General features: G+C 31.2%; 1 protein-coding gene across 1 annotated transcript; it reads left to right on the top strand.

The window, feature by feature from the left end:
- The first annotated feature begins 16,550 nt into the window (after positions 1-16,550).
- On the top strand, positions 16,551-17,486 carry LOC111398624. The gene is made up of 3 exons (XM_023025619.1): positions 16,551-16,705; positions 16,874-17,026; positions 17,203-17,486. The coding sequence occupies exons 1-3, from the start codon at positions 16,636-16,638 to the stop codon at positions 17,289-17,291; spliced, it is 312 nt and encodes a 103-aa protein (XP_022881387.1). The 5' UTR covers positions 16,551-16,635; the 3' UTR covers positions 17,292-17,486.
- Positions 17,487-26,554: the final 9,068 nt, after the last annotated feature.

Raw genomic sequence — 26,554 nt, 5'->3', positions numbered from 1 at the left:
TGTGCGTGGCGACGATGGGCTGATGTTGGTGATCTGCACGACTATGGTGACGGTGGTGGTTGTGGGGGATTAGTTTTTGTTACAAATAATTGCATAAGTAGCCTGTGACTGTGATTCACAATTTGGAGTCACAGTTGGTGGCGGCTGTGGTTGTGATGGTGCGGTTTGGTTGATTGTGACTAATAATCGGACATATGACTTGAAAATTGCGACTCACAATTGACGAAGCTGTAATTGCGACCAATTTATTAAATAATTTGTGACCAACGTGGTGGTGATTTTGACGGTGAAGGTGGTAGTGCTGTTGGAGGCAGTGTTGAAGTGGTGGTCGGAAGTGTTGGTGATGGTCACAAATTATTTGGTTGATTGTGACAGTGAATTTGTTAATCTGTGACCAATGAAAAAAATAAATTATGACCAAAAAATAATGTGTGATTTAAAAATTAATAATTTGTGACTGTCTAATAACTTGTGACCTATAATATTTGTGATCTGTGACCTACAAATTTTTTTATTTGTGACTGAAAAATAATGTGACCTATTAAATTTTTGATTTGTGACATAAAAATAAATTGTGACTAAAATTTAATTCGTAACTAATTAATTTTTTATTTGTGACAGATGAAAAAATTGTGACCTACAAAATTTTTTTAATTGTGATTTTAAAATAATTTGTGACATAAAATTCTAATTTGTGAAAAAAAAATAATTAATGACTAATTAAATTATTAATTTGTAACAAAATTTTATAAATATGTGATCTAAATATATTTAATTAATAAATTAATTAAATCATAAATAAAACTTAATAAAAATCTAATTTTTAAAATTTAAAGCTTATTTTCTTAATTTTAAAATATACTAAACTTAATCTCTTTCTTATGAAATTTTTCCCTATATAAAATATAAACTTCTCAACTTCCAATGTAACAATTGTTTGGCCCAGGAAGATTATGACTGATTTGTTAGCCCATTTATTTATCGGCATCATTTATGGTGCTTCACTTACAAAATTCCGATGTGGGATGGAATCAATACCTTTGGCTATGTTACTGTGCATTACAAATTTACGCTAGTACGCGTCTTTAACTATTTATAGTTCCTTATCCAAAAAACTATTTATAGTTAATTATTCCAGAGTTAATTAATCATTTTTCTATGTTTCCAGTTTCCTTAATCCATAATTAATAAAAAAAAAATAAAATTCTTCTACCATTAATTAGCAATATTATTTTATTATATAATATTATTTAGTATTTGAAAATATTTATTTATCTTCACTTTTTCACTATCCGATTCAACCTTTTGACCTTTGACGTTTTCTCTTTTCCGAGTCGATGACCAGGTCAATTCTTAAAACATTGGATAGAGGTGGTGGCCATGGGTGGCGAGTAGTGTTAGGTTGTAGCCGTAGGGTGGATGGTAAAGACGAATTTGGCCATGGTGTATTGATGTCGATGACAGAGGTGATGATGCATCATGGTGGTGGTGGTGCGAGCGAAAAATTGGTTAATGCGGTAGATTAGGATTTGGGTTAGTTGAAGATGGATGAATACATTGTTTTAAAAATAATTAAAAAAAATTGCTAAGTATTTATGGAATAATGAAAGTAATAAGGCTGCGTATGTGACATAATTTCCTCTTTTAGTTTCACAAACTCATTTAAAGTAAGAAATGTAACCGCTCTAATAACTTACCTTCCATACTTGACTTATAGTCATATAATTCATATATAAATATTATATCGTTTATATTAACTTATCGAATTGAATATCAAAATCTGATTTAAATCAAGAAATTAAAATTACATCACTTTCTTTTGCCTTTTGGTGCATTTTTTCCAACAATTTTCACTGCCTCCTGCATGTGACTTCAAACTATTGAAACCTCTAAAACATTAAGAGTTTCGCTATAGTAACACTCAGAGTGACTCCTTGGATGACAAAATTGTCAAATGGCAAATCACAATTGGTTCGTGGAAAAAACAATTTTTCTATCAACCAACAAAGAATTGCGAATTGACAATTTGGTCACCCAAAATGTCACCCTGTTGGTTAAGCCAAATCTCCTAGCTTCAATTCGGTCATTAATCATCATAGACTCTTATATTTTCCATGAACGGCGCCAAACCATTGACATTATAAATTGGGAACAATCTAAATAGCGTGAGAAAATCCAAATATTATTGATTTCGATACTTATAACCTACAAAATAACACGTGTAAGACGATGCTAAGATCATCCAGCAAATGCCTTCAACTCTTAAGTTAGCCAAGTACTATGAATACATTAGTTATAAGAGAATTATGTGGCGTAATGTAAAATGAAGATTGATTCTCACTTGCCTCAAATGTTCCTTTATATAGGTCTTGCTTATAGGTTATATTCGGTAAGTATTATAAACTTTTGACCAAATTAAGAATGGATCTATGTTTAAGTTGTTCAGTCCAACCAAACCAAATTGGAGCTTATTAAGCTTTGATAGAGTCGATTTTCTCTTACTCAATTTTAATGACTCAATTAACACCGTCAGACCCCACAAATAGTTTTGACTGTTGTGAACTATTTATTACTGTGGTCGGCCTTTTTGATCTACGAAGGAGGTTTGGCTTGTCCCTTGTGACATCGAATGTCAAAGGTTTGCCTTGGCACATATATTTTGCACTACAAATGTATGTTTATTTTTATCATCGTGAAATCGAGTTATTTAAAAGTGTAATCATTGACTCTTAATCAAAATTTAAAAATTGGTACATATAAAGAATGTCATATAATAATGTAATTAAAATTCTGATTGTGCTCGTAAGTGGCGATAAGAGAACTATGAAGTTTAGGAGTTAAGAAATTTGAGACTAGAACACTGCTTGATTCCTCTTTTTTGATTTTTTTTTTCCGGGGAACCCGCAGCCGCTATCTTTCGGGTGCGCAACTCTGATGCAATAGCCTGCTTGATTCCTCTTTTTGCCCCAATTCACAGGGGTTTCAGTGTAGAAAACGAGTGGAATGCCTATAGTTACAAAGATTTCCATCTATTATTAATTCTGGACCAGCTCAAGGTAACACGAAGAAACGTTATCTTTATCAAAGAATTTCCATAGTGTATCCATAGAAATCAAGCCATTGTCAAATATTGTAGGATCTTTGTACAAGAAAAATTTCAATTAGCCACAGACTCCTTTGTTTTTGCACAAGATTGCATTCGTATTTCATTGTAGGCTTATGTCTATGAAGCAGATTAATTTTCACCTAAGCATAACATACAATTGGAACACCAGAAATCATTTGTGATCAACCACAATACGTATTCTAACCCCTTCATTGCTAAAAGCTGATTGTATTTCGTCTGGCATGTCAAATGAATTTCCCTGGAGCAAAAAATAAATTTACAGTAAAAATGATTAGCTCGTGTCCACTACAATGATTCAACGAGTGAAACCACGAGGAAAAAACATTACAGACCAGTGGCCAAATGGCGTAATCTTCACAAAAAAGGTTAAATCATCTTGTGTATGAAGCAAAATTGCCATGCATGTCTTGTCAGTTTAATTTGAGTTTATCACGTAGCTGGGATTTTCTTCTGGGAAATATAGACTGTTGGTCTTTGATGCCAAGCTTAATTTCTCCATTGGGATAAATGGCTAAGGTCCAAAACTGTCTTCTAAAACCAAGCAATTGTCCAATTACATGGCCCCAACCTTGGTACTCGGGTCCAATGAGTCTCAAATCGTGGTTTGAAGTAGGGACGGATCTAGGATTGGATCCCCCCCAATGAGTTACAAATCAGGATTTGAAGCTTGGCGTGTTTATGGTAAGTTTGGGGATGGCATGTTGATAGTAATAAATGGAACACTTATCATCTTCTAGAGAGTAAAGAAATATGTCATTTATATTGCTACGGTTGAAACAGTATTTGAAAATGCTGCTGAAGCCTCTAGTGATGAGCCTGATTCCACGTTAAAATAATATAAAAGATTAGCCCATGTGAGTGAAAAATGTCACAATATATTGTATTAAAAAAGAGTTTTTCGAAAAGATTTAATTTCAAAAATCTCTATTTGTGAACACTGTACACTTGGAAAACAGCACAGACTGCATTTCAATATTAGTTGCCATAACGAACTAAATTACTATATCAATATTAGGCTCACTGGATAGCTCGTAATTAATCATATATATTAGACTCGAGAAAAAGTCATTTTGGATAAGTTAGTGTCAAGAAATTATCGTTTAAAGAAGTTGATGGAAGAAAAAGAAAATTAGTTTTCAATTTAATTAAAGTCTTGGAATGAAATCGTGTTGTTGCCAATTTTTTTTTTTTTTTTTATCTTGTAATTGTGTATCTTTGTAGGCATGGTAGGTAAGGTAAGCTTTATTTTAATAATTGTTTGCTTTGATTTTGGAGAAATAAAATGGTAGGTTTTACGTCTTTGCCTTGATTTTGGGGAGTTGTCAATTAGTTGTAATTTAATATCAATTAAATACTTAGATTTTTGGGAATTCATAAGAGGAGCATATCACGTGGAATCTGGATTTTTTTAATTGATTTTAATATTGGAATAGAATAGAAATTATGCATGCAATTCATACACTTTTTTTCACGTGTCCACAGAATTATGCAATCATTGTGTCTCTTGCCAAAAATCTAATAGGGAATCTCGAAATTAGTTTATATCAATTAGGGAATTGGACCAAATTTTGGGAAACTTTGGATGGAATTTTAGGGTAATTAACCCGAATTTTTGTGATTTGTTCTAAAGTGTTCACACCACACCACTTTTGTTCCACTATATATGTAACATAAGACCTTAAGCATTTTACAATTAATTCCTCATTCTGCAGTACAATTCAGTACGTCCATTATCTCTCACTCTTTAAAATATTCCTCCATATTATTAAGACTTTTTTTAAGGCTTTGGAAGTTCAATCACGTTTTCTGTAATTTTGTCCTCCACTTTCATCTTTAAAAGGTGAGATACTCAGTGTTATTAGTGATTTTTCCACATCTTTTCAAATGTGTTATTATGTATGAATTTAGTTACTTCAATTTAGGCTCTTTCGGGAGAAATGATGATATATTTTAAAGCACAATTTAGCCTTCACGTTATTTTGCAGCGCTTACTAGAATTATCATTTGTCATGGTGTGATAATTCTCGTTGTATATTGGTAAGAGAATTTATTCGTAATTTCATATTTGACTTGAATGTGGAGTAACAAGTATCTCATTGAGTATAATTCATTATACTCATCCTCTTTATTTACAATTTCAGGTAAGAATTAGTATGCTAGACGACGGTGGATGAATTTACTATTGGACCAACGGATTCTCGTCATGAAGTACTTTAACTTTCAGAAACACTAGAATTTTAATAATAATGGGTTTTTTTTTTTGTCTCAATTGTGAGTGCATTAAAAATTTCAGTTAGTTCTAATTGTTCTAATAATGTTTGATGAATGATATATTTTGATTAAATGTTATTCAATTTTTTTTTTTTTACAGAATTTCTCGTTATATTAAAACTATTTATTCCAAGCCCTTTGATATATTCATGTTTCGTAACGTTTCAGGTTATTGGAATTCGGGGCGTTACAACTTCTACTCCTTAAGGGAAAATAAATTTTCTTTTTCGATAATTGATGTTTTCTCAAAAAATGCATGATTTTTCTGTTAAAACATAGGTTTGAAACCTTTGAAAAACTTAGAAATTGGAAAGTATTGATAGAAAATCAAACGGCTAAAAAGATTAAAATTTTGAGAATTGACAACGGAGTAGAATTTTATAATTTTGAATTTGACAAGTTCTGTGAACAAATGGTGTAATGAGACATAAAACTGCCCTATATATGCCCCAACAAAATTGGTTATAGAGAGAATGATTATGACCTTATTTGATAAGGTTAGCTGTATGATTATCAGTTGGCTCGGGATAGGTTTGGAAAAAAGTATAAGAGAGAAAATCAAATACAATGATTACATCCCTTTTTTGTGTAATATTATCAAGACTAACCCTATAAAGAACCTAAAACTTATAAGAAAGTCATGAGTTGCAATTAGTCTAGCAAATAAGAATCTGCTATGAGGAAAGAAATGGATTCTCAAATGAAAAATAAATTAGCGGGTTCTATTTCCTAAACCACAAGGTAAATTTGTCGTAGAATGTAATTTGATATACAAAGTTAAGGAAGGAAGTACAAATAAAGAACCTTATAAAATTTAAGGCTATATTAGATGCAAAAGGGTTCACACAAAAATAGGGCATAGACTATAATGAAATATTTTTCACCTGTACTGAAATACACTACTATTAGAGTTCTGCTTACATTAGTTGCTCATCATAATTAGGAAATTAAACAAATGAACGTGAGAACTGTATTTTTATATGGTGATTTTGATGAAATAATTTGTACGTCACAACTTCAAAGTTTCATAAATAAATCTATATATGACTTCGTGTGTTTACTTAAAAAAATTATATATTGTTAAAGCAGTCCACTAGATAAAGGTATAAAGGTTTGACTATTTCATTATGATTGTTGGATTTATAAGAAGCTCACACAATCACCGTCTTTATTTTAAGAGGGGTTTTGATGATGTTATATCTATTTATTTGTTATTATATGTTGATGACATACTTTTGATTGGTCCTAATCTGTAGTAAATAAATGATATAAAAGGAATTTTTGGAACTAAAAATGAAAAATTTAGGGCATGCGAATAGGATACTTAGAATGGATATTGTTAGGAAAAGTTCCCGCATATATTAATTTTGAAACAATCTACATATGTTGAAAAGGTTTTGTCAAAATTTTTTATGCATGAATCAAAACATGTTTCTTTGCCTTTAGATTTGAAACTTATTAAAGACTAGTGTCCAATTGATGAATCTAATATTAAACATATGGAAAAATGTATCTTATGCTAATACCATGGGTTTTGTCATGTACACTAGGGTGTGTACAAGACCTGTTATGGCTCATGCTATCATTACCTTAAACAGATTTATGGTTGACTCTGAACCTAAACATTGGGAAACACTTGAGTGGCTTCTCAAGTATTTGAAAAGAACTTCTCAATTAGGATTAGTGTTTAAAACATACAGTGACAGGATAGTACTTAAAGGATTTGTTGATGCTGACTTCACTGTTGATAGAGGCAATGGAAAATCCACAACTGCTTATTTGTTTACTCTATGTGGAACTTGTTTAAGTTGGAAATCTTAGTTACAACATATAATATTTCTATCCAAGATAGAAGCTGAATATGTGGTAGCTACGAAAGCTATAAAAGAAGCCTTATAGTAATTGAAATTAATATGCTTACAGACTATGTTATTGTCTATTCTGATAGTGTAAGTGCCATATACATGTGCAAGAATCCAGTATTTTCATTAAAGAACAAAACAAAGATATAAAGTTACATTTTATTAGAAATTTTATATTTAATGAATCTGTCATTCTTGAAAAATATTCATACACAGTCTAATCCTTTAGATATGAGAACAAAGGTATTGTCTCTTTCAAAATTTAAATCTTGTTTGTCTTTACTACACATTGATACAGATTAATCTGGTTTGCTTTTATAACTTGGTGTCATTGAGAGACCACAGTGATGTTGGAAGTACATTGGTATCAAGGTAGAGGTTGTTGGGCTGTGATGCCAACTTTCTCTTTTAGGGGACAATGATAAACAGATAAGGTCCAAAATTCGGACTAAAGGATATGGATAAGAGCTTTTTCAGTGTCATATAGACGGATTCAATTCGTTTTTAAATTTAAGCCCCAAAATGTAATAAATAATAATCATGTGTGATATGGACTATGTATGCTTTGTGTGTTAAAACTATTTTGAACGATTGTATTGTAATTATTGTTTTGCTTATGTCTCTTGATTATAATTTTGATTTAACCAAAGTAATATATTAAAAGTGTCAAATATCGACCTCTCCCTCCTTTATCCGGATCAAGTACTATATTTTATTTTATTTTACAGTAAGAGTGTATGATTGAAAATGAATTTAAGAAAAAAATAAGTTTTAAAAAATGGGGACCAGACAAGATGCGCTGTTAGTTATGGATAAATTTTTAAGTTGCTAATTTTTAGATGAATAATAATATATCAACAATTTTTTTTTTTTTTTTAAATTCAATCCAGACAAGTAACTCTCAAACTTGACCAAATGAAAATAATTTCATTTCATAAATAAAATGATATTCAGACGAACTCAATAGATTAAATACTGTTGTAGTTACCATTTGCTTGGCATGGAAGTGTTATAAAAGCTGAAATATTCATATTATTCAACAACTCACTATTGTTTATTCTATATAATCGCCCTATCCATCCGTGCCTTTATTCTATCTAATCGCCCTGTCCATCCGTGCCTCAATTAATCTGCTAAATCTCTTGACTCTTTTCTGCAACCAAGTAGAGGACAGATCAAGCAAATCATGCTAGGCGGCGGTCGCCCTAACTGGATTCATCATGGAGAATTTTTTTTTATTGAGGTAAAATTTTTAGATTATATATTTGATAATTCAATTTTTAGCTTAGCTGGTTAACCCTTTTATTATTTAATTGGAGGTTTTGTATTCGAAACTCTTAAAGAGCAATATTTTTTATAATTTTTGTATTTCAACAATTTTTACCAAAAAAATACAAGGAATATGATTCGAATCTGCTACATTTCTCAAATATATTAATAATTTTACCATCATGACACTTATTGCTTTTTAGCACATAATGTAAAAAAGTAATATATGTTCAATTTTACTGGTTTAATGTAAGTAGAAACATTTTAACCGGTGCTTTGTCCCTCTTCTTGATTTTTTTTTCTTTTTTTTTTCCTCTCTAATCAATTAATTTGAGATTTTGGTCAATTAGTGATACATGAATTTGTAGAAAAATTGGCTCTAGTGTCATAAGGAATCTTTCAACAAAACTTATTAAATTAAGAAAAGGTTCCACTTTTCGTTCACAAAAAATTGATTGCGAAAAAGTAAAATCATACAAGCACATAAAATTGATTTAAACACATAAATAATTCAATTTTGTTATTACAATAATGCTTGTTTAATTAACTTTAATTCTAAATTGAATATTAGCATTTTGTTAATATATATTGCATATTTAATTAAAAAATAAATTAGGACATTTTGCATATTATGTAATCATTTTTTCATTCAAAATGAAAGTTCACAGCTAGTTTTAGTTCTTCTAATTTTAATCTGTACGATTTTTTGAATGTTATTTAATTAAATATTAATAAACAATCCCACTGTCACGGATGTTGGCTATCGATATTAAGTTTTCAACGCTTGCGATCTGTCTTATCTGAACTCGATCCCTGGATTTGCTACAATCGAGCTTAATTACAATTTTTCGTAAGATTTTTAGTTTATAGGTGCAAAAGAAAGTTTGAACAAAAATAATTCTTACGGGTTAGGTAGAATATTGAGATCTAGAATTGTCCATCATTTGTGGTGTGCGGTATTCGTGTTCATATTAATTTATCATATTATGATAATTATTACTATCCTTCCTCTTTTTTCAAGAAACTTCTGACGTATTATGATAATTATGGGAAACAATTACTTAAAACTATTATTACTTATAACTGCATACCTTTTTTTATTACTTTGTTTTTGACACACAACCGCATACTCTGGAACTTGCAAAAAAGGGGGTTCCTTTTAAGTTGATGTTCATGTTAAAAAAAAAAAAAAACTTATTTAATATATGTTGGTAGATATTTGTAGTGTTAAATATATGAAAAAAAATTAACTTTAGGGAATAGTTCAGTAATCAGACTTTGGGTTTGCTCCTCAATGATTATCAGTTCGAGTTCCCTCAAAGCCACTGAGATAAGTACTCAACTATAAACTTCAGGATCTTGTGAGATTAGTCGAGGTGTACGTAAGTTGGCCCGGACACCAACTGTCATAAAAAAAATAAAAATTTAAATATATGAAAAAATTGTGATGTCAATTTTGTACTTTAGTTTTACAAAAATATGAAGTCGTGTGATTAATATAAACGATTTGTTTTACTACAATTTAAATTTAATCATATAAACATAATCATCTAGTCTTGCATTTCAGTTGTAATGGTCTTAGAGAGATGAAGGTGAAAAAATTTATTTTTCTTTTTATCATTTTGTTATTTTAGATTAAGAAAAAGTCTTCTTCTTCAATTTCTTTTGGGACATAAGGCATGTGAAGGCACGAGCATTTTTTATGGTGAAATTGGATGATAAGTGACACAGTGGTTCAGTGTCCCGACATATTCTCTGTACATTTGGGACCATTTCTTCAACGTGGGTGTCTTTGTCTTCTTTTGAAATTTCAATTGCCATTGAATAGTTTAATAATTGTTGCTCCTAATTTTTCTGGAAATTTCAATGTGGCTATAGAAAAGATTGATAGTTGTCACTCACATAAGTAGGACCGGCTAAAACAAAGGCATCACTATGAAAAACGCGTTTTTAAAAATGTTTTATTTAAACATTTTTCTAAACAGAAAGTAGCTTTTAATTATCTTAAAATTGTGAATATAACGGGATGCTATTAGATTGATGAGAAGAGCACGATGATTGCGGAAACACCCAAAAAGTCTTTCTTCAAGGAACCAGTTGATTGATCCTGCGTGGATATTTATGTTACTGTTCTGGCTGTTAACATTAGATCCGCTTGTTAGGAACGAGGAGGGATTCGAACCCCCGACGAACCTTAATGCTTTCATCTTCTTTCCCTTCTTCTCAAGCTCTTACTCTTATTGGCGCAGATAAAGTGTACGGCCAGACGACTTTTTCAAGGTCTTGGATTGAATCAGTATATATATATATGTTTAGGGACTTTGTCTCTATAAAATTAAATTTTAGATCTCATTACGGAGTCGAGTTTGTGTAAGCCAAACACGTTTTACATACATGTGTTGTTTTAAAACTATTTTGAATGAATGTATTGTAAAATAATTAATGCTGTTTTTATTGGTCTCCTTATTGCAATTTTGATTTTAACAAATTAATAATTAAATACTAGTCACCTTTTGATTGGCATGGAAGGGTGACAAAAGTGGAGTGATTCATAGCCCTTTGCTAGGCGTTGAAGGGTGACAAAAATGGAAAGATTCATATCATTCAGCTACACGAGCATTCTGTATTATATATACTCATTTTTTTTGCTCGTATCTAAATCCGCTAAATCTTAAAAAAAAAAAAAAAAGGTTGAACTCCAACTTTGATGGCTCCCACCGCCCTATCCCTAGAGCTTTATGAGGGAGGTAAATCGCGGAATGTGTCCTAATAGACCAGGAAACAAGAGCTGCCTGTACACTACGTCTACAAGGAGTCTAATTCCATATTTCAGGAATCGAACCCTCACACTGCGGCTGCCAATATGACGTGAGATAGCCTCACTCTTGTGAGGAATGCTCTACGAGGGACAATCATTGCCACTGGTTATACCAGCTCAAGACCTCCCGACTTAAAACTTCTAATATATGAGTCACAATTTATGTGCAAAGAATGTTTTCCCAAAAAATAGTTTAAAATAATTAATAAGGTACACGAATAAATTTGTACATAAATAATTACTTAAAACTATAAAGAAGAATGAAAAAAAAAAAAAAACAAACGAATAGTTAAAAAAAAAAAATGAAAAAATAAGAACAAGAAAAAAGGTAGTGTTGCAAGAAGGTACAATGCAATGCAGGTAGCTCAAGACTCTAAATCTGTGATCCTCATTCATACAAATATGTGGCAGAAAAAAATTTATGCTTCTCTTAATTATGTATGATATTCAGAAAATAATGGACAATATAAATAGTTCGTACTTAATATTGAGGACCATACAATTGAATATTTCCTTTAACAAAAGGGATAATTGTAGCAAAAGCCCTAAACCTATGAAACACTAGCAGACTTTTCTCAAACCGTTTATTTGTCGTAGTCGTCATCCCTAATCTTTTCAATTATTGCATGTGAGACCCTTTTGGACTATTTTCATCCAAAATATCATGAGTTGATCATTACATTCTGATTTCATCTTGTCACTTTGTTCAAGTATATATTTTGATAACCTGTAAGCGTAAGTTTTTGTCAGATTGTTCGAAGGAGAAAACAATAATCCAGAAATAACATATTAAATTGGTTTTATAAAATAAACTGTAGATCTCTGCTTGGAGACTACATTAGATCTTTGCTTGGAAAATCAGTATATTATCTTTATCAAATTGATATATGCTCTAATATCAATACTATCTGAGTATCACATCTCCCAACTAATTTAATATGTATTCACTCATTTTAATATTTTCTTTCTTTCCCTTGTTTTACTATTTTTCTTTTGTTTTTAGTAATACACGTCACTGACGTGGTCGACTTATCCCAAAAGAAAATAATTCTTCCAACTACCTCATTTAAGATCTATATATGTCATTTTGTTGCAATGAACAAAATGTGCCATTTTGGAAATTGAATTTTGTTATTGGTCTATTCGGGATTTTATGGACTCTATCATGATGGTAGGGGACCAATTCAATAAGAGGTAACATTAGATGTTGCCATATTTATTCAGCAAGAGGACGGATTATGCACAAGTAATATAATAATGTCAAGTGTAATCCCACAGATATTGATTATCGAATCTACTTTAATTAAAATTATTTTAAAAAAATTAATATTTTGGGTTTTTAATTTGGTTTTTCCTAATTAACAAATAAACTACATTTTTTAGCACTTGAGAAGATCATAGAGTAAAATTTAATCAAGTAAAGATCAAGGATCGGGAATCTGCTGTTGTGATCCTAATTCACTTCTTAGTTACCGATCAACTGTTAATTCTTGCTGAGATTGGAAATCAATGATCCAATTTTAACCAAAAGACTCTCTCAATGTCATCAATTCTATGCTTATATGTAAGCCTAATTAACCTTAATTAAATTACGAACATGCAAGCATGCACTAATTCACAGAGATAATTATATATGATTCTATAGAGCATACTGATATCTCTATTAATTATCGGACCCTATGTTATTTATTACTATTGGAAAATTTATATTGAACCTCTAGGACTTAATATAAATCGCAAACAAGTTCTAATGATTATCAATAAACAATCAATTGAAATAACAAGAATTTAACAAAATAGGAGCAATTCCAAATTAATATTATGTTAATAATTGTTTTAGCGGAACATGGCTAAAAACAAAAATATAAAGTCGGTACATAAACCAAATAGAGAGATAAAAAAGATGAATACATCCCTCCAATCTAGAATCCCATAAACGATCTTGAATTGCTTTATCTTTTCTAATTTGTCTGGAATATGGATGAATTTTTCTTTTGCAATAGCTTCAAGACGATCTAATATGTTTATGTGGTTGTAGATATTCTATATCAGTGTTATCATATTTATTCAAATCTTCAAAATTCCAAAAAATGTTATTGAAATATAGCACAACCCTAGGAATTAAGTTTCCAATTAGAACAAGGAAAGTGGGTAGCACGGGTGGAACCTTGGCGTCAAGACTAATTCCAAAAACTTGAGGAGACCCTACGAAATTATCCCGCCTCTTATAGACTTGGCGCTAGGTATCTACTTCACAATTCCTCAATGTCTTCAATTTGGTCCTTCAACTTTCCAAATCATCTAAATTGGTCTCTAAATTTTTTATTTCATCCATTTTTGTCCCCAAACTTTCAAGTGTTAATTTTGGCACCATAACTCGCGAAATTGTCCAATCAAGTCCTCTCTTTTCCTTGAGTCATGGAATTCCATCTTTTGTTTCACAATTAAACTCCGAAACGTAAGTAAAAAATAAAAAATAAAAAAAATTCACCTACATGTAAAAAAAAATTAACTTATATGTTAAATAAATTTCTTTAGTAAGTAAAAATTTACGCACAAGCATACTTAAAAAAGGGAAAATCTACTACGAGTACCCTTGTTAATTAAATATATGGTTACAGAGTAAAAATTACTTATACGTAAAGAATGACATAAATTCAAAAATTAATTAAATAAAAAAATTATTCATGATTAAAAAGTATTTATAAATAAAAATATTGTCATAATTTTTAATACATGAATATTTTTCTGATATGGTATACTATCAAACATCGTAATTTTAATAGGTTCCTAAATTTATTGTGTATAAAGTCAAAGTTTAAATAAGTCCCTGTTTGGCCTTCATTTTGTGGTAATGAAAATAGGTAGAATATTATTTTTTTAAAAATGAGTGGTTGAAAAAAATGAAAAGTTTTCGACGTATAATATTATTTTATGGAAGATTGTATAGTTAAAAATAGGAGAGAGAAATATATAAATTAATGGAGGCTGAGTTACGTAGCTTCCATGACCATCGAAAGTGTTTAATAAGAGAGAGAAATTGCATTTGTCCACCTATTGACATTATAATATGATGCCAACTTGGCCCATACCTCCACTTACACCAAAACTAGAAAATAATTTCTTGCTATATTCTATTTCTTTTTTTTTTTCCTAAAAAAATTCTTCTTATTTTCTAGCTCATTTTTATTTGTAATGCACAAATCCTTTTAATAGTTTGAATTTTCAAAATATATATAGGATCTGTTTGGTAGTAATTATGAAAATTATTTTTTTGACGGTTAGAAAGAAAAGTGAGTTTCACCCGTGAGTGAAAAAGTAAAAAACGACGGTTGAAATAATGAAATAACGATAAAAAAAATTGATTTTTTAAAGTGAAAAATTGCTACCAAATGGGGGCATAATTGTCAATTGTAATCAATTTTGTACAGTAGAACTAATAGTCAACAAAAAAGAATAAATGGAGATCATAATTCTCTAATTCGAAGTTTGGCTTCCCTAATAATTTAATGGAATGGAATATATTGTTAAAAACTAATTAATCTGAAATCAATATCATAGACGTAATGGCATATAATAGTGATTTATTATAAAGGTAAATGGCCTGTGGTGAAAGGCAACAACAGAATAAAGGCGATAACAGACAAACTAAGTGACCCTCCCCTCTCTATTTGGCTATTTCTTCTCCTCCCCTCTCTTGAAATAGAACTAAAAAATGTAGGGCCAATTTCACCTCAGCTACTTTCCCTATTTGAATTCAAAATTTATTACAATCCACAATGTCAAGTTCTGTCACATACTTTACAATTATGAGATTAGAAAATCAAATCTTATCTTTTTGCAATGAGAATCCAATGATTTCTCTAATTATCTAATCCACCTTTAAGTACAAAGTTGATTTGTTCACGCAAATACTAGATCGTTTGAAACATTAGCGCCACTATAGAGCAACACCTGGGCCCTCGATCTTGCATCACATGGGGCCTGCCGAATTCAAATCAGGGGTCGAGGTGGCGTAATGATCTGATCCACCTTTAACTATTAAGTTGATCTGTTCACGCAAAAATTAGACCGCTTGAAACATCAGCGCCGCTTCAGAGCAACACCTCGGCTTTTGATCTTGCTGTTGGAAAAAATAATTAGTTGCAGTAGTGATATGAACAATATAATGCAGAAATATAAAACTTATCGTCCGATCGAGTCTCGTGACAGCACGATGTCCTAAAGTGAAATTGCCCGTCAATAATTGCTGCGACCTCCGTGGACAATCACTCCTAGGATACAACGATTTTAAACCACTTGTGCAGCAATCACGAATGATTTTTCTAGAACTTTCAATTGTACTCCAGAATAAATGTAAAACCCGAATATAAGAAATTCAGAATATGAAAATGAGGGTTGATGCAAGATGATTTTTCTATTGTTTTTTTTTGTGTGTGTTTTTCCAAAACGAGATATGGGTTTATATAGGCAAGATGGTAGTAACAGTTTTCATCATGTTAATGCAGAATTTTAATGACTGAGTAGTGGGTGTCTTAATGACTGTTAGTGGGTTGTTGCAAAAGCAAACAGTCATAAAATACTGGCTAGTTTTACCCATTAAATAATAAAGAAAAAAATATTTATTTTAGTCAAGAAAGCCCAAGAGCCCAAGGCCCCAATCAAGACATTTTAATATCTGCGTGGGGAGTGACTCGAACCCCTGACGTCCCACACAAATGTCACATTTCCCATCACTTTGGCACTTTATCTAATTTGATTATTTCTTTCACATTTTATATTTATACCATAAATATATAACACTTGCATCACATGGGGCTCACCAAATTCAAATCAAGGGTCGAGGTCGTGCCACCTCGGCCCCTGGAGCCAATCCTGAGAGTTTTAGCATATTTCTTGAAACATATTCAATTGAGGAAACAAAGTACAGAATTAATGAAATTTAAGTTAGAGATTGCTTGAAATTACTCATGTTTCTTATAAAACAGTTTTATGAAAAAGTTAACTTAAACCAACTTCCTCTAAAAATTTTTACAACCACATAAATTACAACAAAAAATTATTTAAACACGTTAAAAAGTAGCTTCTTAGTAGCCCTTAGGACCGTTCAAAATAATTGCATCAATCTGAAAAACGTGTTCATAAAAATGTTTTTATTTTTACTTTTTATTTATTTTTTAATCTCATCAAGACACTCGTGAACCTTAAATAAAGTGATCCAGGAGGGACTCTTCCATTCACACCATTTTCCCTTAATCTCTCTCTGTCTCTCTGTAATTATATCTCTCATGAAAATGGAGTTCTCCATGAGGTTTCTTGCAGTGATGTCCCTCTTGCTGTTGGTTTCCATGTCCACTGGTTTGAACTTTACTCAACTCCCTACTCAACTACTTCAATTTTTTTTGGTGTCTGAAGCAAAATTTGTCATTTATGCATATGTTTGGGATAGATTGTACAGTATTAAAAAAATTCTTAATTTTGTTTGGGTTTAATCTTATGTTGTTTTCATGTATTATAATCAAGCAGAGATGGGAGGTCCTCCAATGGCGGATGCTCAGACTCCGTGTGTGATAGACGTTTGTCAAAGAGCTTGCTATCTTCTGACTTACAATCAAGGATGCTGTGGAGTGCTACCAAATACCACCTATTGTTTTTGCACCAATGAAAAGAATTGCGAACGTATGACCTCTCAATAATAACATTAGAAATTATTATTATTATTATTAATTTTTTTTTTTTTAATGTAGTGGTTAAAGCTATAGTGGATTAAATTTTTACTTGAACCCAACAAAAGGTGATTAAAAAATATTTAAAAACTATGAATATAACAGGATGCTATATTTGATTTGTTGCAGTGACCACAGTGGATGTAAAAGTTGGCGACAAGACTATGACAGTCGTGGTATCAGGCAAAAAGGCTTACATAAAGGAGCCAGTTGATTGATTCTGAATGGATATATATTTAAAATAAATAATCTGTTTAGAGACTGTATGTCTTCAGAAATAAATTGTAGATCTCGTCATGGAGACTACATTGTGCAAGTCAAAACATGTTTGGCATATTCTCCTTTTTTATGTGTTAATCTATTTAGATTGAATGTATTGGAAAATAATAAATGTTGTTTTTCGATTCTATCTAATTATTTTCACTGCCCATGCCTCAATGTGCTAAATCACGATCCTTCGATTCTCATCTATGTACATAGTGCTTGTTTGGTTGCGATTTTAAGCCAATTAAAATTATTTTTTTGACCGTTATTTCATTATTCTAGTTGTCATTTTTTAATTCTTTTCTCATAGGTAGAACCAATTTTTTCTCTAACGGTCAAAAAATAATTCTCAAAATTCCTACCAAACAAGCACATAAATATAGGACATTTTACGCAAATCTTATGAGACATGCTCGGCAAGGAATAACCAATGCCACCGGTCCAAAACTAAGTCATGCCAGCTTTGCATGACCCGACTCGACTTAAAACTCTTAGTAATAGGAGTCTTAATGTATGTGCTAAGAATGATTTCGCGAAAAATATTTCAATTTAATTAATTTCGTATACAAATATATTTGTACGTGGTTGGATGGTAGAATATTGAGATTAAGCTGGCATTTGTGGTGTATGGTAATCACATATTTTTTCCTAGTCCTAGAATTTTATCCTTCCCCTTCTTTCTATAAAATTCTAGCATCTTATCATTAATTATAGAGTCTGTTCGGTAGTGATTGTGAGAATTTATTTTTTGACTGTTAAAGAGAAAAGTGAGGCTATCTTTGAGAGAAGAAGTCAAAAATTACAGTTGGAATAGTGAAATAATGATAAAAAAAATCAATTTTTTGGGGGTGAAAAATCACTCCCAATTTTTTGGATATTAATTATTTAAAACTATAACAACTGCATACCTTTTTAATTTTTTATATTTGATACTCTGAAACTTATCATTGTTATAAATAATTACTTAAAACTATAAAGAAAAAGGAAAAAAAAAAAAACTAAGGAATAGTAAAAAAAAGAAAAAGAAAAAGAAAAAGAAGGTAGTGTTGCAAGAAGGGACAATGCATTGAAGGTGGGTGAAGACTCTAAACATGTGATACTCAATTCATATAAATATGTGGTAGAAAAAAATTTATGCTTATCTTAATTATGTACAATATTCAGAAAATAATGCACAATATAAATGGGTCGTACTTAATAATTGAGGACCATATAATTGAAGATTACCTTTAAAAAAAGGGATAATTGCAACAAAAGTCCTAAACCTATGAAATACTAGCAAACTTCTCCCAAACCTTTTATTTGTCGCACACGTTACCCGTAATGTTTTTAATCATTGAATGTGAGGACCTTTTGTATAGTTTCCATTCAAAATATCATGAGTTGATCCGTATATTCTGATTTCATCTTGTCACTTTGTTCAAGTATATTTCGATAACCCGTAAGTGTAAGTTTGTGTCAGATTGTTTAAAGGAGAAAACAATAATTCAGAAGTAACACATTAAATTAGTTTTATAAAATAAACTGTAGATCTCTCCTTGGAAACTACATTAGATCCTTGCTTGGAAACTACATGGTAGAAGTATAGCCAACTTTAATTACACGTATTATGTTCATATTTTAATAAATATGGAATCAGTATATTGTCTTCTTTGGATTCTTTATCAACTTGGATATAGGCTCCAACATCAATACTATCTGAGCACCACATCTTCCAACTAATTTAATATGCGTTCACTTATTTTACTATTTTCTTTCTTTCTCTTGTTTTACTTTTTTTTTTTTTTCATTTTTGATAATACATGTAACTGATGTGGTCGACTTATCCCGAAAGAAAATAATTCTTCCAACTACCCTATTTAAGAGATTGATATGTTATTTTGTTGCAAGGAACAAAATGTGCCATTTTAGAAAATGGACCCCTACCATCATGATAGAGTCCATTAAATCCTAAGTAGACCAATAACAAAATTCAAAACTAATATCTTTTCAATAAGAGGTAACATTTGATGTTGCGATATTTATTCAGCAAGAGGATGGATCATACACAAGTAATATAATGATGTCAAGTGTAATCCCACAGATATTGATTATCGACTATACTTTAATTAAAACTATTTAAAAAAAAAAGCAAACAAACAATTCATATTTTGGGTTTTTAATTTGGTTTTTCCTAATTAACAAATTAACTACTTTTCTTGAGCACTTAAGAAGATCATAGAGTAAAAATTAATCAAGTAACGATCAAGGATCAAGAATCTACCGTTGTGATCCTAATTCACTTCCTAATTACCGATCAATTGTTAACTCTTGCTGAGATTGAAAATCAATTGTTGACCCTAGAATATGTTACCAATAGATACCAGAACCATCTGCGCACATGTAAGCTTGGTCCAACATGCTAAGACACATGGATGGTCTAGAACTAGTAGTAAAAGGGGCGTGGGAGTGGCTCAAAAGCGCGAGACAAGAATGTTTGGAATCCGGGGAGATGTTTGTATAATGATTATACAATAATTACCAATCGATGTTTGTAAAATGCCTATATGAATTCGTGTATGTTGCAAGAGAGTAAAATATAAAGAATGTTGTCTTTGTTCATGTGTTGAATCTTGCATTACCCTTGTAAGAGATGTATGAGGGAGTATTTATAGTATTACAATTTAGATCGTGGCCCTCGGTTGGGAGTACATGTGGCCTCATCTCGTAAGCCTTCATGTCAAATTATAGGTATCACACTTGACTTCCTGGCCTGCTACCCATTTATTAATCGACAGCACAATACAAGATACTTGCACTCTATGATGGGTGCCCCATCAATTAATTAGGAAAGATTCTTGTGTAAGGCCGAATCTCTGGGGAGGAGTGCTACTTAGGGCCTCCGGACCTCGGAAAAGATTGGACCTCGGAGTAAAAGGTCCCGGCGGGGGAAGACCACCTCGTTATACTCACTTCGGCATCATTGGGTCCCAAATAGGATGTCACATGGTTCGGCATAAGAGGGCCATGGCCCCCAGTGGGTCAGCAAAGTGTACCAACACGTAATAATAGTCCCCCAAATCCAAGTATGGTCATTTATGTAATGTATGAACTTTTATCGTGGTGAAGCAAGTGCGGTAAAAATTGAAAGAATTTTTTGTACCCTAAATAATAGTCCCCCAAGTCTAAGTATAGATATTTATATCATGGTTGGAGTTGAAAGTATTGGTGTTCGGATTAACACGTGAAGTTGACTGTTGTGGTTCTGCTGAGGTGGTCGGTTGATCAAGCACGTCGAGACTTGTGAGCATGTGGCTGAACTGCGAAGAAACAGAAGAAGAAACCAAGGCGGTGATGTGGATCGAACACGCCGAGGCTTGCGAAGAGGTGGCTAAACTGTGAAGAAGTAGACGAAGTCGAGGCAGTGAGTGGATCGAATACGTTGAGGCTTGTCTATGTGGTGGCTGAATTGCGAAGAAGTAGAAAAAGAAGTGGAGGCGGTGATGTGGATCGAACACGCCGAGGCTTGGGAAGAGGTGGCTGAACTGTGAAAAAGCAGACGAAGTCGAGGCAGTGAGTAGATCGAACACGCCAAGGCTTGTTGTGTGGTGGTTGAGCTACGAAGAAGAAGACAAAGACGAGGTAGTGAGTGGATCGAACATGCTAAGGCTTGTTATGTGGTGGCTGAATTGCCAAGGCTTGTTATGTGGTGGCTGAACTGTGAAGAAGCAGAAGAAGTCGAGTCTAGTTATGATATGATTGCCTTCAATGGGTGTGCTAATGATTTGATATTTTGTGCATGTTATCAAGATAAGGCCGTCGAGCCGTTTCCACTTTCGAGGCACGTACGACTACTGTATTAAATATGCAATGATGGCTACAGCTGAGGCTTTTAGAAGGAGACGCGTCTGGAGAGGTGCGTGAAGGGTACGTTCGAATCGGAGACGTAGAGCAATGATCCAATTTTAACCAAAAGCCTCTCTCAATGACATCAATTCTATGCTCATATGTAAACCTAATTATTTATAATTAAATTACGAACATGCAAGCATCCACTAATTCACAAAGATAATTATATATGATTCCATAGAGCATACAGATATCTCTATCAATTATTGGACCCTATGTTATTTATTACTATCGGCTAATTTATACTGAACCTCTAGGACATAATATAAATCACAAACGCGTTCTAGTGGTGATCAATCATCAAAATGGAATAAGTAATAATAACCAATCAATCAAAGTAACAAGAATTTAACAAAAAAGGAGCAATTCCAAATTAATATTATGTTAATAATTGTTTTTAGCCGAATTAAAAACAAAAATATAAAGTCTTTACACATAGAGAGATAAAAAAGATGAATACATCCCTCCAATCTAGAATCTCGTAAATGATCTTGAATTGCTTCATCTTCTCTAATTTGCCTGGAATGTAGATGTATTCTTCTTTTGAAATAGCTTCAAGACGATCTAATATGATTTATGTGGTGGTAGATAATACTATATCAGGGTTATCATATTTATACAAGTCTTCAAAATTTGGAAAAATGATCTTGGAATGTAGCAAAACCCTAAGAACTAAGTTTTCAAGTAGAACAAGGAAAGTGGGTAGCACGGGTGGCACCTTGGCGTCAAGACTAATTCCAAAAACTTGAGAACCTACGAAATTTTCCCACCTGTTATAGATTCGACGCTAGGTATTTACATCACAATTCATAAATGTCTTCAATTTGGTCCCTCAACTTTCCAAATTATCTAAATTGATCTATAAACTTTTTATTTCATCCATGTTGGTCCCCGAACTTTCAAGTGTTAAATTTGGCACCATAACTTGGGAAATTGTCTAATTGAGCTTCCAAGTCTTCCACTCAAGTCTTCTCATTTTCCTTGAGTCATGCAATTCCATCTTTTGTTTCACAATTAAGCTCCAAAACATAAGTAAAAAATAAAAAAATAAAAAATAAAAAATCACCTACATGTAAAAAAAGTAATCTATATGTTAAAAAATTTCTTTAGTAAGTAAAAATTCATGCACAACTATACTTACAAGGAAATATCTACTACGAGTAAAAAAAAAAAAAAAGTTCTTTTGTAACTTAAACATATGGTTAAAAGTAAAAAATTCACTTATAAGTAAAAATTACTTATAAGTAAAGAATGACATAAAGTAAAAAATTAATTAAATAAAAAATTTCATGATTTAAAATGTATTTGTAAGTAAAATATTTTCGCAATTTTTTAATACATGAATATTTTTCTGAGATGATATAATATCAAACATCGTAATTTTCATAGGTTCCTAAATATATTTGAACAAGAAAGATGAATTAGACCTATATATTAATCTAATATGCACATGCTAGCTGCATGGAAAATTTGTAACGAACTTTACAATGGTGAAAAATAGTACGTGTATATTGAACTTATTTCGTCTGGGTTGTTGAAAATTAATGAAATTTAAGTTAGGGATTATCGACATTACTAAAGCTTTCTGAAAAAGTTAATTATGACTAACTTCCTCTAAAAGCTTTTCTAGTCACATAAATTTGTAAGTGTTACACCCTATGTCCAAACAACTTTGGATATAAGCACTTTTAATATATCGATAATACAATTTTATGACAGATCTATTATTTAATTAATATTCAATTAAATTAAATAATAGAGTCCGTAGATTCAAATCTTGGTAATTTATTAATCACAAAGAGTTGTGATTTTGAGATACAAAGTATATATGATTGAATCTTAAATTTTTTTGGTCGTAAGTAATAACGAGATTCGGATATCATTATTACGGATAGACCATGACGTATGACATTTTTTACTTGTGAAGTAAGTAGCTAATCTTACAAATTAAAGTGTGGTGACACTTAAATGAACACGTGGATGTTTTGTCATAAAACAAAACATTGGAGACCTGTTGAGAGGTTCCACATGGATTACTATCTGAGTATCAGTAATTAATATCTAAAGTTTGATAGTGGAATTGATCATTTGATTTGAGGTTATCATAGTGCCTTGTTGAGGGTAGTCATACTTTGGTGATGTTAGATGTTGCTTTGCCAAGGGTCACTAATACGATATCGTTCGGTTATGTCAAGAATTATATGAAACTTGTGAATGATTAATAGATGATTCATTACTCTTAGATAGTAAAAGATTATGATCTAAATTTCATTCAGCTATGTCGATAATGAAATTCTTAGCTAAGGTGTATTCATAAGTCAAAAAGGAGTTTTCGACTTTCTTTGACTTAATAGTGCAATGAAAGATATAATCGATAATTGAGATTGACACTTATCCATATCTCGTAATTGATCGGATAATATTCACGAATGGATTATAAATTTACGATAAATGAACAAATTTGATTTTGTCATACCACGTGACATTTTTCATCACATGTATTACCCTGATACATTTCTAGATGTTAATCTGGGATGACGAATGTGAGTTGGCGATAAATTAAAAAAAGGTTTTTTTAATTTATCAATTTTAATTAGATCAAAATAATAATTCACGTCGTTAGACATCGTGATTGAGAACCTAATGGATTACACACAAAAGGAGAACTAGAAGATAGTAATTTACCAATTAATTAATTTAACAAGTGTTAGATAAATTAATTAATTAGGCAGCTTATTAATAGGCCGGAATTATCAATTAGATTAATTAATTCATGGACCAAATTTAATTAAATGAGTTAATTAAATACTAGATCGAGTTAGGAGATGGGCCAAACCCACTTGGCTTTATATAAATAAGTAGCTAGGGTTTTGAAATTATAGAGTTTTTCATTCTTTTTGCTAGCACAAAAAAGTAAAACTCTAGTTCTCTTTCAATCTCATTCATTGTATGGATTTCCATTGGAGGTTGGATAATTGGATAATTGTGGGTGATATATCAAATTCGTTGGAATAGAAGAATAACAAAGGAGTTTGCAAAATTAAATAAATGTAAATTTTTTTTTATCACAATTTCTATGTAAACACAAAGCAGATCTTTGGTAAGAATTGAAATTTGTTTTATTTTTCACTGTGCATGATTAAGTAAATTCCTAATAGTGGTATTAGAACTTACTTTGTGTTTATTAGAAACTGTTTTATACCTTGTAACAATTAAAAGTTGATTATTCTTGTTTTTGGAAACTAAGAAAATAATTTTTCATATTCAAAATCTAATTTTAAAAAGGAAAATAATTTGATTGAAAAACGAGTCGAAGAGAAGTGGGCGGCGACAACAGAAAGGGCAACATCGCGTGCAGCTCGCCGTTGCATCTGGTTGCAATGTTGGCTGTAAAAACTAGTAGTAGTGTCAAAGAATGCTATCATTGCAGCAGCTCACGGCGCTGCTACCGTGCATAGCATATAGCTTGAAAATGTTTTATATCTTGTAACAATTAAAAGTTGATTATTCTTGTTTTTGGAAACTAAGAAAATAATTTTTCATATTCAAAATCTAATTTTAAAAAGGAAAATAATTTGATTGAAAAACGAGTCGAAGAGAAGTGGGCGACGACAACAGGAAGGAAAACATCGCGTGCAGCTCGCTGCAGCATTTGGTTGCAATGTTGACTGTAAAAACTCGCAATAGCGTCAAAGAATGCTGTCGTTGCAGCAGCTCACGGCGCTGCTACCGTGCATAGCATATAGTTGGATACGATGCGACCACATAGAGAATATGGGTGAAATTTTTGGGGACGTGGGCTTGTCATGTAATTTATGAATTTAGGCCCCAGCCTACAATTAAGTAGTAAGAGTCACTTTGCAATTTTTAAATGAAAGGGCCTATCATGCAATTAATTTAATTGAAGGACTACCTTTTAATTATAAACTTGGGGGTCAGATTGCAATTGTTCAAAAAGGGTTTTAAATGCAATTTTGAAAATGAACTTAAATGTCTTCTTCAAAAGGGTTTAACATCAAATTATAATTTTGACCCGTTTAAAATTACAAATAAAATTAAAGAATTTTACATTTTCAGCAAAATTTGATTTTAACTTAAATGTTAGTTTTGACACTAAATTGAATTTTATTTTTATTTAGGAATTTTATCCTAAATTTAAAATGTTAATTCAATTTAAATTAGAATTGGATTATAATTTAGCATTTAATTTAAACTTGATTTTAATTAATTATTCACCCGAATATAATCTTGAAAGTAGAGTGGGACTCTAATTTGACATTTAATTAGAATTTGATTTTAATCAAATTATTTCATTATAAAGTTTTTCTTTGAATAAAAGTTGGACTCTAATTTGATATTTAATTAAATGTTGATTTTGATTAAATTCACCCGCCTTAAGTTTTGAAATTAGAATTGGACTCTAAATTGATATTTAATCACAATTTGATTTTAATTAAATAGTCATGCCCTATATTTGTGGAATTCGAGTGAGACTCTAATTTAATATATATAATTAAAATCTGATTTTATTAAATATACTTGCTAGGAAAATTAATTGATTCATATGATTAATTAATTATTTAATTAGTTCGATCTATTTGTCTAAAATAGTTTAGCCAACCTTAATTTCTAGAAACTTGAAACATGTTTGCATATAATATTAAATATTAGATAGAAGTGCATTTTATGTGATGAATGTATTATTAGTGGATAATTATGACCTCGTTCATGTGAATGTGTTGAATGATTGTTTTTATTCTTGTTGAATTATGGGCCTATGAGCTTTTATTTATTTTGGATAAGCGAGTCCGTTGTAATTATTATGGCCCTACGTGCTAATTAGTATATGATACAAATTGTAGCTTGACTAATTGAAGAAACAAAATGAGGAGGAGACTAGAGACATGGGGCATTGTATGAATCAATGCAATACTCTCTAGAAATTGACCAACTAATTTTTTTTTATGGCTCGAGAAGACTAGATAGTAAAATTCCATAATTTTTCACACACTATACACACACACACACACATTACGATGAGACCTTTGCATGAAAAACCTCTCGTTAAAATATTAGGTCATAATTATATTCGCTTTCTATCATTATAATGAAAAATCAAAGTCCTCAATTGATCTTAACTTGTTGAGTACAATTAAGACCGGGATTAAGAATATGTTTGACATTATGAAATATTAGATATTTCTAAATAATGAGTTTAACTTAACTAAAGTTTATCTTCTGTTGAGTACACTCAAGGAGATAAATTTTAGAGGCATATTAAGCTAGCATGTAAGACGTGAGAAGATAAGGAGTTGTCAACTTAATAATC

Source organism: Olea europaea, chromosome 8 (assembly GCF_002742605.1).
Source record: "Olea europaea var. sylvestris chromosome 8, O_europaea_v1, whole genome shotgun sequence".
Classification (NCBI taxonomy): domain Eukaryota; kingdom Viridiplantae; phylum Streptophyta; class Magnoliopsida; order Lamiales; family Oleaceae; genus Olea; species Olea europaea.
Note: the sequence above shows the minus strand (reverse complement) of the source record. Positions and strands in the feature narration are given on the sequence as shown.

Excerpts from the sequence above, each read along its gene's own strand:
- LOC111398624 (XM_023025619.1), top strand. The coding sequence starts at position 16,636 with ATGAAAATGGAGTTCTCCATGAGGTTTCTTGCAGTGATGTCCCTCTTG. Across the intron at positions 16,706-16,873 it reads GTTGGTTTCCATGTCCACTG|AGATGGGAGGTCCTCCAATG; the intron begins GTTTGAACTTTA and ends ATAATCAAGCAG. Across the intron at positions 17,027-17,202 it reads CAATGAAAAGAATTGCGAAC|TGACCACAGTGGATGTAAAA; the intron begins GTATGACCTCTC and ends GATTTGTTGCAG.